Genomic DNA, 14,083 nt, shown 5'->3' on the forward strand with positions numbered 1-14,083 from the left:
AACCATCAAAACTTTTTTACTTAACGTCATATTATATCCAAATTTGGAAGAAATATTTCAACAGTAAATTCAAATGATGTGTATTAAAAGAATCTAAAATATCATGGTTTATTTCAAACTTATTTAGACTTTAAAAATGCGAATCACGGAGCAGGTCAAAATTTCGTAATTTCATGGCCGTAGGAACCGGAGGGGGGGGGGGCGTGCCCCCCCCCCCCAATAATTTTGCCGATATATAGATTACTATAGTAAACATAGATACTATATGCTTGTGACCCCTCAATCCCTCAATAAAAACGTCTGATGACCTTTTTTTTTTGCTTGTCAAGGAATTTTGGCAGTTGATGACGTTTTTTTTTTTTTTTTTTTTGCTTGTCAGGAATTATTTGGTAGTGCCCCCTCAACTGTCAACTGAAAAATGTATGGCTGTGCCCCCCCCCCCCCCCCCAACTGAAATTGCTTCCTACCGGCCTGAATTTACAATCAAGACAATAAATAATGTCTGAAGTCATATCTTCTGTAACATGGCACAAAATCGGAAAAATTCTACACGTTCAAATTAAGAATTGTTTCATGTCTTCTGATTCCAAATTATGACTTAATATTTAGCTTCGTTGAAAAGAAATCAGTTTCAGAAGATAGGTAGTCCTCATTGAAAAAGCCAAAAAAGATGACGTCGTAGAACGTCACGGAGCAGCAGTTAGCCATACAATTTTGTGTTATACTTTCAAAAACTCCATAAAAAAAAACTCTGAAAATGCCGAAGTAGGAAATATGTCAAAAGCGAGCCATGCATTTGTGTGTACATGGTACAAGCGTTATTTGAATGATAGGCTACTCTGCTTAGATTATGGTGATCTCTGAGAAAACGGATTATCTGTAAAAATCTCAAAAACATTGAAAAATTTGTAACGTCATGATAAGAGTTTGGCGCTTCACAGATGCTGATCTTGTGAAAGCGTATTAATGCAGTGAAAAAAAAATATAAAATTGACAAACAAAATAATGCTACTGGGACAATTGTTAGCAAAATAGATTTCAAGTGACAGAAAGTTTTTAATGAGTGCACTGGTATTGGGCAATACTGTGTGAAATGTATAGGGATAGTATTTTTGAGAACCTAATGTCGGTATGTTTTTGACGTTACAGTGTTGTTGAGTTTGCTCCGTGGTTACAAAACGTGTTGATTTTAAAATTAAATGACATGAATTCTATTAAATCACATGGAATGAAACTTCATACTTAAACAAAATAAATATTTTTACATGTGATAATGTGCTCATTTTAAATTTTTTGAAGATAGTATGACGAAGATTGGCATAGTCCACGAACTTTCCGAATAACCCTCGTACATTTATTTTATTTTAAAGAAAAAAATCTGCAAACCTTTAATGTACATGTGTATCTAGGAAAGTTTAGATATTTGAAGAAAATGTTGACATAGAGCGTGCAGTGCATCAAATTTCAGTTTTCTTCTTTAACCTTGAAAACAACCATCAATTTTCTATTTGTACTCGATTAATGTTTCCATAATGTAGACAGACTGAGATTGATCGTTTGTATTCATTATGAATATTAAGAAAATCAATAAACTGGCTGACATTCACATCCTCAATACTCGACTATTTTCTAGAAGATTCAGAGAATAATTATCAAATTAAAAACATAGCTGTCTGTCCAATAAAACTGGCACTGAATCGAAATAATTATTTTATAAGATTTCATTAAGATTTTACCAATCAACTTCTGGAACCAAGTTTAACAAAACTTAGTATGTTATTTAAGACCATTTCATAACCCTCACTCCAGTTGCTAATGCTCATCACTTTGTAAAATTTTAAAACAATATGTTTCGAATGATTATTTGGGAATTTAAAAAGTACGCATCATGTTTAATCTTTAGATGATCAAAAGCTAAATACTTGTAACAAGATTTGTTATACGCGGCGAACTGGAAATTGTTACAGTAAACAGAACCATTGAAAAGTTATGGCCAGGTATACAGTTTTTCAAAAGTAGTTCAAACTCTAAGGTCAAGGATAAAAGGTCAAAACTGTTCGTATCCAAGGGAAGGTCTTGTCACAAGAAATACACGTTACACATGTAAGCCATATAACCAACTGTTCCAACTGTTCAAAAGTTCTAGCCAAAATCGTTTTTCAAAAGTACATGTAGGTAAAACTCCAAGGTCAAGGTCAAAATTAGTGGAACCCGACGGTAGGTCTTGTCCCAAGAAATATTCCTTTGAAGAATGAAAGCCCTAGCACTATTCATTCAAAAGTTATAGCCAAGGTTAGAGTTTTTCAAAAGTAGGTCAAACTCCAAGGTCAAGGTAAAGGGTCAAAATTTTTAAACACCCAATGGTATGTCTTGTCACAAGAAATGCACAGGTTAAGTATGAATCCAAAGCACCGACCGTTCAAAAGTTATAGCCAAGGTTAAAGTTTTGTAAAATTTTGCGAAAGTGAGTCAAACTCCAATGTCAAGAGGTCAAAAATGAGGGTACCCAAGGAAAGGTCTTGTCAGAAGGAATACACGTGTGCAACATGAAAGCCATAGCTTCAACCAATCAAAAGTTTTTGCGGACAAACAGACGGACGGACATAGCAAAAACTACTTAGTATTTCTTCGATTACAGGGGCATAACAAGTATTGTAAAGCTAAAAATAGTTTTTGTATTATTGAATCTTGAAAACTTCAATGCCTGATACTATTTCTGTATCTAACTTTCTCAGACATCCCTAATCGTTATTTGTGGTATATTCCGTACTACCAGTCTATGACATTTTATTAAGTTGATGTTATGTAAGACATTTAATTATGCCCCCGTATCGAAGATTCGGAGGTATATAGTTTTTGCTCTGTCCGTCTGTCTGTCTGTCTGTGTCCGCAAAAACTTTAACCTTGCCCTTAACTTTTGATTGATTGGAGCTATGGCTTTCGTATTTCACATGTATATTCCTTGTAACAAGACATTTCTTTGGGTACCATCATATTTGACCTATTGACCTTGACTTTGGAGTTTGACCCAGTTTTGCCAAATTTTACCCAACATTAACCTTGGCCATAACTTTTGAACAGCTGGTGATGGGGCTTTCATACTTCACATTTGTATTCTTTGTAAGAAGACCTTCCTTTGGATACCAACAACTTTGACCCTTTGACCTTGGAGTTTGACCTACATTTGAAAAAACTTAAACCTTGGCCATAACTTTTGAACAGTTGGAGCTAGGGCTTTCATACTTCACATGTGCATTCCTTGTGACAAGACCTTCCTTTGGATACCAACAACTTTGACCTTTTGACCTTAGAGTTTGACCTACTTTAAATTTGGAAAACTTTAACCTTGGCCATAACGTTTGAACAGTTAGTGTTAGGATTTTCATACTTCACATGTGTATTCCTGGTGACAAGACCTTTCCTGGATACCAACATCATATTTGACCTTGACCTTGGTGTTTGACCCACTTTTGCAAAATTTTATGAGACTTTAACCTTGGCCATAACTTTTGAACAGTTGGAACTTGGGCTTTCAAACTTCACAGGTGTATTTCTTGTAATAAGACCTTCCTTTTGATACCATCAACTTTGACCCTTGAACCTTTGACCTTGGAGTTTGACCTACTTTTGAAAAAACTTTAAACTTAGTCATAACTTTTGAACAGTTAGTGGTAGGGCTTTCATCCTTCACATGTGCATTCCTTGTGACATGTTCTTCCTTTAGATACCAACAACTTTGACTCTTTGACCTTGGAATTTGACCTACTTTTGAAAAACTTTAACCTTGCCTATAACTTTTGAACCATTAGTGTTAGGGTTTTCATCCTTCACATGTATATTCCTTGTGACAAGACCTTCCTTTGGATAGCAACCATTTTGGCATTGACCTTGACTTAGGAGTTTGACCTACTTTCAAAAAACTTTAACCTTGGCCATAACATTTGAACGTTTGGTTCTAGGGCTTTCACATTTAATGAACATGTTTATCACTTGTGACAAGACCTTCCCTTGGGCACCATTTCACCTTGACCTTGACGTTTTACTTACTTTTAAAAAAACTTTAACCTTCGCCATAATTTTCAATGGTTGGTGCTAGGGCTTTCATATTTCACAGGTATATTTCTTGAGACAAGACCTTTCTTTGGTTACCAACTTTTTTGATCTATTGGCCTGGAATTTGACTTGCATTTGAGAAACTTTAATCTTCGCCATAAGCTGCCATACGGGGGCATCAGTGTTTCACAAACACTTCTTGTTTTGGGGGGGGGGTTTGGAAGGGGGACAAGAGCATGCTTTATGTATGATTTTAATATGGAGCTCAGGAATTTCAAGCTGCTTTAGTCTTTGGAGCCAATTAATGAACTCGTTCGCCAAAATACGATATAATCACAGATACATCTAGTAAATAGTTACGACACAAGACATTTAAATTGGCAGTTAAAAAGGATACAATTTCAACAAATAATTGACAATCAAACAGAATTACCCTGCAAGACAAATGATATAATTTGAATGACAAAGAGATCAAAGGTTCACTTAAGTCCTTGTTTTTCTGTAAACCCACAATGTCTATATCGAAATTCATTTTTGTATCGCTATAACGACCTAAAGGACCACGGTTTTTAGGATGAACGGGGGAGGGGAGGGGCCAAAAGATGTAATCTCATTGGATACTTTAAATCCTGTGCTGTATGTAGATTTACATTCAATCTGGCAGTGCTATGTATATCTCCAGAGGTCCCCTGGGTCTGTTTTGAACTGATGTGTTTACATAGACGTAAGTAAATGACTGTTAATGCCACTTGCTACAAAGAAACTTTTGTTCCTTCAACAATCATGAAAATACTAAATCCATTTTTAAATCAATAATATATACAAAAACTTTATTTTTATTTTAGCAAGGTAGCAATAATGTCTTTTTTAAATTAAAATTTTTAAAAAAAATCGTACAGCTTAAAAAAAATCTGAAAATTTTGAACATCCTAGAAAATCTACATTTAAAAAAAATTAGGAAATTGATATTTGCATTATTCACAACCAAAGTAAATTTAATATATACTATAAAAATAAATGAATCCGATTTTTTTGTTTGATGCAATTGTCCTTGACCCATGATTCAATATCTATTACTGGCATTCCTAAAAGTTCAATGCTTACTAATGATTTAAGAGGCAGTCCACCAGAAAACCAGGCAGTATTGTATTAATAGGCGGCACATCAAATGTGACGAATATTTGATATTCTATTGAAAACGAAATTAATGTAGTCCATATGGAATAATGTAAGTAAAGATTTGTTTGAAAATAGCTTATTTATTAAAGTATCGTTTTGGTTTGTGTTTTTGAATTCCCCTATATAAACCATTGAATGAAGGTCGGAAACAAAAAACTGTATATTCTAATACATTTTCAACAGATCTATAATTCACTCCAAACTAAATCAAGAAATATTTCATCTTTCAACTTAAAAAATAAAATCAGTGGGAAAGATATTTTCAATAGTAGTTTTCTTGCAAAATAGACAGTAATTTTTATGAAATTCTGTGATGCAAGAGTTATCTCCCGTAGCATTGGGAAATCGGCTAAACATCTTACTATCAGAACCCCTGAGAGATATTTAGAACTGATACGCTAAAGAATATCATTCAACCCAAAATAATTGGTCTATTTTCAAAAACGGAATAAATTTTCACCTTCAAACATAATATTTAGTTTAAAATTTGCTTTATTATTCAGGTTGAATCCACGTTTCCACTGATGTATCAGTGACGTCAAATACCTATCTAATATTGCGTCACAATAGTTGCAAATATTCCGCGGAAGTTGGTAAATGTATGTAAAAGTGCAAAGAAAAGGATTTTTAAAAAGTTAAGTTAAATAATTTCTCTTTTCTGTCCAATTACTTTTCCGAGTGCATTAAATAATATTGTGATCAAGAATGTATTTTCACGGGCGGTGCCTCAGCTATAGATGTTTTAAAACAATTATACAAGTCAGTATTGATAAGTAATTTTATACATGTACAAAACGTCTTTACAGTAATCACAAAAGGATTAAATTGTTTTATTTTTTTCAGTGAGTAAATAGCACATGTATATACTGGTATTTTATTATTCCTAAAAATAATTTTTCTAGTGTAATTTATTATGAACATTTTTGATAAAGCTTGGATGTGAAAAGATTAAGAATTATTTCTTATTATTCAGTAATGATGAATATTCCAGGTTTACGCAACATTGAATTCAGCAAAGTCGAGATGTGCACTTCATGAAGTGTTGTTAATACTTAAATATGTTAACTTATATGCAGTAATATCAAATGCAGCATTATACGATTGCTCACGATCGACTGTCGGACCGAATAAGTTTTAACAGTTGTAAGAAAAAGTACTCGTCACATCCCACTTCACTAATTAGCAATGGTTGTTTACTTTTAGTGTCGGTGGTTCAGATTCTGTTTAGACTTTAATTTTTTGAAAATGTAAAAACTGAAATAGAAAAACAATTACAGAAATCTATAAATTTACTACTTAATGAGGAAAATGTTGCTAATACTACTGCTGGACGCCCCACTTCAAGCTGACACTAAAACGGCAGATGATTCAATGGAACATTTTTTTTTATTTTCTTTTGAAAATTTGACAATTGTTCCAAATATCCTAAGCTTATACTTTATATGGAGTTAAAATAAGTCAGTAGGTTGGTAAATTCCCAAAATATCTCATTATTATCAAACCAGTTACAAAACGGATGCCGCCCAGACGAACCCCCCCCCCCTCCCCCCAACCCCCCGTTTTTTTTTTTTGTTTTTTTTTTCGTGCGATCATTTCTGGGCTCTCTTATCATGATTATATGTATGTAAGTGTACAGGTTTTTTCTTTTTTATTTCAAATTAAATTTCTTAGAACAGAAAAATTTTCATTAATATGATGAATGGATTAAAAAAATTGGATTAAAGCCGAGGATGTACACGTAAAAAATACTTGCTGGATTAAAGTACGGGCATGTATATTTTCGCCACTGCTGGACTATTTTTTTTTTTTTTTTTTAGATTTCCTTTTTATTCCAGATAATTTAAAAAATTATTTTTCTTGGAAATGAGATATTTTATTAAGCTTAAAATTTTCTTTTAATTGTTACATGAAATAAATATCTTTTTAGATAGGTGTGTATCAAGAAATCAATCAGATGTTTTACAAGTAATTGAAAAGATCTTCATGGACCTGAAAAACATTTAGTAATTAAGATATTTGTAATCTATGGATAAAATCATCTAAAAACGTAACTCACAGAAAAGAAATAAAATACAGACATATTCTTATGATAAAATACAACGAAGAGCGATTTTAGAAAATATTTCTAATTTTTAATATAGAAACCAATCCCGATTGAAATAAAACCGATCCCGATCGAAATTAATGCAAAATTATTAAGTAATCAAATTAATGGTAATTGCCACCTAGAAAACATGTTTAAAAATAAATCAAGTAATTTGTAAACCATATTAAAACAAAACAAACAAATTTCATGATGAAATCATAGTAGCTTTCTTCTTTATATAATTCCGGTCGGGATCGGTTTAATTTGGATAAATTTATAAAAAGTAGATAATTTGACGCCTCTCATTTCTCTCAATAAACCTGTTCCCACCAATTTTTTAAATTGATTCAACAATTTGTGCTTTGTATTCATAATAACATGAGGAGAAAGTTTTGACATTTAAATGTATTGGATTTTAGAACGTAATGAAAATTGGATAGTGAATTCATTAAGTCACTTTCTTAACTCAAGTTTAGACCACATAATTTTTTCTAAAGAAATATAAATTGGTGTCTTATTCATTGATGTTATAAAAGATAAGGGTTTATACTGTAAATAATATTTATTGACATATCCAGTTTTTGAGTATCTGTTTCAAATAAAACAAAACAAAAACGTAGTAAATTTTTAACCAACTTGTTGACCTTTTTGCACTTAAAATTAAGCACTTACCAAAAATAGGACTAGAGGAGCACTAAAAAAAATTTTGATGTTGCCATGTGTAAACATTTGCTTTAATAAATCTACATGCAAAAAATAATTAAAATCCAGGACATGCGATGTGCCACCCATTGCCTGGGTTTTTGGTGGACTGCCTCTTAATTCCATCTACGTTTCTATACTTATATAGTAGTACTATATTTAGTTGAATTCTGATTTCTGGTCAACATTGTTAAATGTATGATATACGTAGGTTGGTATAAAAGAAAACTATAAGCCATATTTATCTCAAAGAACTGCCAGGGGACATCAAGATGGCAGTGCTACGTCAAGCTATCAATCTCGTGGCACATGGCGGGGCTTAATTGCACGATTTATAAATAAAACACTTTTCCATTTACTGAACACCTACACCTAACACAGGTAAGTCGTCGTCTCATACAACACGACAATGTGTACAATATTTCGCAATAATTATTAAAAAATATTTTTGACTTGTACTTAAAAATAATATATTTGCATATACAACGACATAGAAAAGAGCGGAAAATAATCAGAAAGTAGTATGGATAATAAATAAAGTTAGTTTTTGTATATATAAAAAATAAACAGACCATAAAGTCATTTGCAAGAAAGTAACAAGATTATCAAAACGCTATAATCCATTGAAATAAAACGCCGGTAGTGATCATGTAAAGCCCTATTTCGTTTCTTTTCTAATAAAAGTATTCGATGCGGAAAATGTTAAGAAATGATCATTGAGTGTTTTAGCCAATGGGAGGTCACGACACTAATTAAATAATGACGACTGTGTTACGTACTTCATCGTGAACATCGTTGTTTCACACAACCATTTGATGAATCACAAATTTGAACGGAAACGGGAAAAGTTCCGCATATAAAATAATGATTTCATTTTATTTGCTTCATTTCAGATATGAACATAAGAAATATTCTATTTGTGTGTTTTTTGGGAATAGCATGGTTCGATTGTTCGACATCTCAAACTCAGGGAAGAGGACAAAAGCGATACAAATGGAACAACAGGCGCTTTCTAAAGAAGGTTGAAAGAAGGATCATGAATGGAAGACAAGTATTTTCTCCCAGAGCACTGGGAATGATAAAAAGAGGCTGGGGAAAGAAAAATATACACAATAAATTGAATAAAGCTTTTGGACTGTGTGATATACCTGACCAAGATGTAGTTAAAAACATGTTTCCGGGATTATTTCAATCCATTGATGATATCTATAGACTTCCTGAGATGCAACAAAATGTTTCAAAGACATCAACTGCTGACCGATTAGCAGAACCACCAGTAATACGTAATTGGCAAGCTCTGCCATCCAAAAGAGTTCGTATTCCCAAAACAGTAAAAGTATCTCAAGATGTTATCTTATCTTCCGGTACTTCCGGTCCTCAAAATGGGAGTTTCAGTCGGACCGGAAATCTATGCGATTGTTGTAAAGTGTAAGTAACGAAGCGTATGCTTTTCCTTTTATTTGGACATCAACACTTTACTTTAAATCATAGTTATATTGCTTTATACACTAACATACATTGCCGTAGTCACCATCTCAAATGGTTTTGTTAACTCTGTTTCAGAGATCGTTACTTTGAGACCTATGAAAATGTGACAGTCGGAGGTATATCTTATGAAGTCATTCGAATTCCAAATGAAGACCAGTTTTTTGCCATTGAAAGATGTCCGTAAGTCTACTTCTCATATCTAATATAAAGATTTTTTTTACCAAGTTCATAAAATATTCGAATTAAGGTTTTATTTGAATATTCATGAATTAAACATTCTCTTTTTGTAGGGAAAATCCCCGGTGTTTGTACGGAGGCTGCATACAGAGGTACACACGACAACCCATTCTTATTTGGAACGATACAAAACCCTATTATCCTCCGTTGGATTTTGCCCAGTTTGATTTCCCAACCCACTGTGAGTGGGCGAATATTGGACAGTGAGATATGACGATAATAAGTGAGATGTACATACAGTTACCATGGTGCCGGACACAATATAGATGCGCGTAAAAAGGTAGAAAAAAAGAAGATGGATCATATGATGTGTTTGTATTAGAGTGTGCCCAGCAGAGAGCCGAAGATTTGCTGATTTTCACTAATTTTTGACTGCAGAGAATGTTTAGGTTGTTTTCTAGGCTATTCTCTGTCGAAGACACACTCCTGCTAATGCACAGGTATCAGTTTCAGAATTGTACAGCGATATTTTTATTTTATCATTATTTATTTTTGATTTTTTTTTTACGTTTCTAATTCTGAATGCTCCTGGTAGTTTGTAAGAAAGTAGAAAATAATTTTTTCAACCTTACTATAAAAACCAACTTTTTTTTAAAGGTTCCGCGACAGAATATTTATTGTGCCGAATAATGAACTTACTAAGAAAATATTAATTTAACTATATATCAAAATAAATCTTTAAAATACTGTGATTGGATGATATATATACAGCATGCCTGAACCTCGTGGTAAAATTGTATACATTAAGCGACTCGTGTACCGCAATTATTTTTTCTTGGTATTGCATGATGTAGGGAAAAACGTATGCATAAGGCAGTTAGTGTTTATAATGAATCATAAAATGCCTTCAAGTGTAATCATCCCGACTATCGATTCAGATTTAATACATTAATATTAAATGATGATGTATTAAAAAATATGAGAATAAATAAATTGACTAAAAATTATGTATGTTATTTTTGATAAAAGCAGAGAATAAAAAAAATAAATATGAAGACTGAATATGTTTCCGATGGTATACTACGCAGTTCCAAAGTGTTCGGAGCACATTTTTTAAATTTTTAATCAGTATACCTTAGCACCAGAAATTTAGAATGACATCACACAAGATTTCTCGAGGATATAGCAAGATTTCTTGAAGTTATAGCCAAAATTTACAAGAAGCCGCGAGGAGAACGTGCTCGGAGAATTTTGTAAAAATCACCAAGGATAGAAACAAGAGGCCCATGGGCCACATCGCTCACCTGAGCACATTGGCTAGACAAAAGCACAAATCAGTTCAGTATTAAAAAGATTACCGGGGGGAGGGAAGGGGGCTTGAATTTTAAACTACCTGATGATGCTTCCATGTCAATATAACAAGTGGCTTTGTTGTACTTAAGAAGATTTTAAAAAAAATTTCCAATATATTCCTTTGTAAAAATTTGATCCCCCATTGTGGCTCCTCCCTATCCCAGGACAGCGGTCATCAAACTTGAATCTACACTACCTAAGGATGCTCTCGTTTCAAAATGACTAATCATGGCTTTGCAGTTCTTCAGAAGAAGATATTTTCCTATATATTTCTATTCAAGACTTTGATCCTCCATTGTGGCCCCACCCTACCCTCAGGGGTCATGATTTGAACAAAATAGAATCTACACTACCTGAGGATGCTTCCAAATAAATATGATCAATCAGGGCTTTGCTGTTCCTGAGAAGAAGATTTTTAAAGATTTTTCCTATATATTTCTATGTAAAACTTTGATCCTCCATTGTCGCTCGGCCCTACCCCCCCCCCCCCGGGTCTTGATTTGAACAAACTTGAATCTACACTACCTAAGGATGTTTCCATATAAATATGACTCATCATGGCTTTGCTCCCCTTGAAAGAGGGCGTGGCCCTTCATTTAAACAAACTTGAAACTCCTTCACCCAAGGATAGTTTGGTTGAAATTGGCCCAGTGGTTCTTGAGAAGAAGTCGAAAATGTTAAAAGTTTACAGACAGACAAACAGACGGACGCCGGACAAAAAGTGATCAGAAAAGCTCACTTGAGCCTTCGGCTCAGGTGGGCTAAAAATTGAATTATTAATTTGTTTAATTAAGTTGACGGTATAAAATATACAAATCGTTCCTTGTACAATTGTTATTACTATTTAAAAATTGAATTAGACTAAATTTTGCTCCATCCTGAACTGCCCCCCCCCCCTTTCTGAGATTTCTGGATACGACATTTACGATCTTTAGAATCAATGGGTTGAAATGAATCCCAATCAAATAAAATGAATCTATATAACTATAACATTGGAAGGACTGTAGTTATGGTTCATTGTCGGACAGGAATTGGAAAGGTCAATACATGTGTACATGTGCATTATTCTCAATGACTTTAAGGAGAGATTCTTGTCTAGTTTCTGACTAGATGAAATATTCAAAGTATTTTTGCTTATATGTTTTATATATTTAGATGTAAGAGATTTAAAAGATCATATTTTTCTTTCCTCATCACAATTGTACAACATTAAATAGAAATGGTAAACTGAGTTTGAAATCTAGCAGGGACTATATTTTGGGTGGAATGACGGCGTATGAAAATATCTTCTTTTCTGCCTCTCAAAATAATCATAGAACAATGAATTTAGTTTAATTTTTACACAATCAAAGACTTGGAAAAACATTTTTAAATGTAAGTTAAATTAATAATAAGGGACTAAAGTTTTAAAATATATCAAATAAATATGATTTTCCAAACAAACTACAATTATGTTAGCTTTTAAAAGCTTCCAATCTAAGTTCAGATTTGAGCCAAAAATCAGTAAAAAGTGTTTTTTCTCTCTTAGTAAATGGCCAAAACTTTTTGTTTTTATATCATTTTGTATCTTTATGTGACAACTTTCCCATATGTGAAATAAGAAAAATTTAAAAATAGGAAGCATATAGAAATAACTAAAATATCTTAAAATTTTAAGAAAAATAGAGAAAATTCGGATAAGCCAATATCCATTTTAGTTAAATTATTTATGTCAATTTGGTAATATCATCTTAAAGACCCTATATGGTAATATCTCTTTATGCAAAAAGAAAAACATTTAATTTATTGAAATAGAAGTAGGCATCGCATGATTGGCAACTGTATTTTTTTATTCTTAATGTCCAGGGGGAAAGGTACTGACCTTGCCTCTAATATAAAACGGTCAAATTTAATCTAACTGATACCATCACTTAGTGATATTGTCTTCTTGATTCTGTGAAAATTTCATTGATTTTTAAATATCAGAAATAAGTGTTCTTATGAGAAGAATCCCTCCTTAAAGGATATTGCCAGCAAAAAAAAAAAAATACATTTCACAGTCACAGAAATTTTTATCTTACCCTCTAAAAGGATTTATCACTAATTACTACTATCACTAAAGTAATGTCCTTTACAAAAATATTGATATTTCTTATGCAAAATTTGTACATGACAATTATTGTCATGTACAAATTTTGCATAAGAAATATCAAGATTTTTGTAAAGGGCAGTAACGTTCACGACAACTTGATCACAAATAAAGCAGTGTTAGCAATGTAAACTACATGTATATGTATGAGGTTCACAAAAGCTTTGCATTAGTCTTTTTATTTACATTATAACTAATGTATTGTTCAGTACGTTAGTATTATTACTAATCAACATCAAGACCAATGTATCTGTAATAAGAACATTTGAATACGCAACATGAGTATGCACATGAGGAAAAACTCTCTCTTTCTAATGAAAAAATCCAGTAAGGAATGCAATAACCAGCATTAACAGTAACGCGTTTGCATTGAGAAGAATTTTGGATTTTCTACCCTGGTGAAGAAATTGTCGTCGTTTCTGTACGAGAAATTCTTCAATCTGATGTACATCAGTGTGTCCGAAAAGAAAGGTCAGGATCTTCTGACAAACAGTCTTATCTTCTGCTTCTCCGTCTTCTTTTTCTTAAAAAAAAACAAAATGGAATATTTTTAAATTAGAGACACGTGACACTTACCTTTGTAGTACCTCAAGCACAGAATACAATGCTTCCTCTAGATCCCCGCATGCGCCTATCACCATGTGCTTTTTTTCAAAAGTGAGCCATAAGCATAAGGTAGAAAATAGGCTCATCCAACACACGGACCATGAGGGGGGATGGGGGTTGGGTTAGGTATAACATGTTCGCCCGTTAAACCTAGATTTACGCTGCTATCTGTTTAACTTTGCTCCACATGTGATACTTACCTCTTAATAACTTGTAAAGACTTAAAAGCAGTGCTCATGACTAGGGAAAGGGCGTATTTGTATCCTCCATATCCCCAGCGCTCTGTACAGTCCTTCCAAACTTCCAAATAA

The 14,083-nt window shown here is 33.0% G+C and overlaps 2 protein-coding genes across 2 annotated transcripts in view; one reads left to right on the top strand and one right to left on the bottom strand.

Annotated features, from left to right (window-relative positions):
- The first annotated feature begins 8,779 nt into the window (after positions 1 to 8,779).
- LOC133182530 (uncharacterized) lies at positions 8,780 to 10,689 on the top strand. Its single transcript, XM_061317376.1, has 4 exons — positions 8,780 to 8,795; positions 8,914 to 9,448; positions 9,584 to 9,688; positions 9,799 to 10,689. The coding sequence occupies exons 1-4, from the start codon at positions 8,780 to 8,782 to the stop codon at positions 9,950 to 9,952; spliced, it is 810 nt and encodes a 269-aa protein (XP_061173360.1). The 3' UTR covers positions 9,953 to 10,689.
- A 2,635-nt stretch (positions 10,690 to 13,324) lies between these two features.
- LOC133182012 (sodium/glucose cotransporter 4-like) overlaps positions 13,325 to 14,083 on the bottom strand; it is a 21,919-nt gene continuing 21,160 nt past the window's right edge. The window contains exon 15 of the mRNA XM_061316710.1: positions 13,325 to 13,689. Coding sequence (XP_061172694.1) covers positions 13,478 to 13,689 — 212 coding nt within the window. The 3' untranslated portion in view covers positions 13,325 to 13,477. The remainder of the gene's footprint in view (positions 13,690 to 14,083) is intronic.

This window comes from Saccostrea echinata, unplaced genomic scaffold (assembly GCF_033153115.1).
Source record: "Saccostrea echinata isolate AGI-Se365-2 ecotype Australia unplaced genomic scaffold, CSIRO_AGI_Sech_v1 ptg000009l, whole genome shotgun sequence".
NCBI classification, from domain to species: Eukaryota; Metazoa; Mollusca; class Bivalvia; order Ostreida; family Ostreidae; genus Saccostrea; species Saccostrea echinata.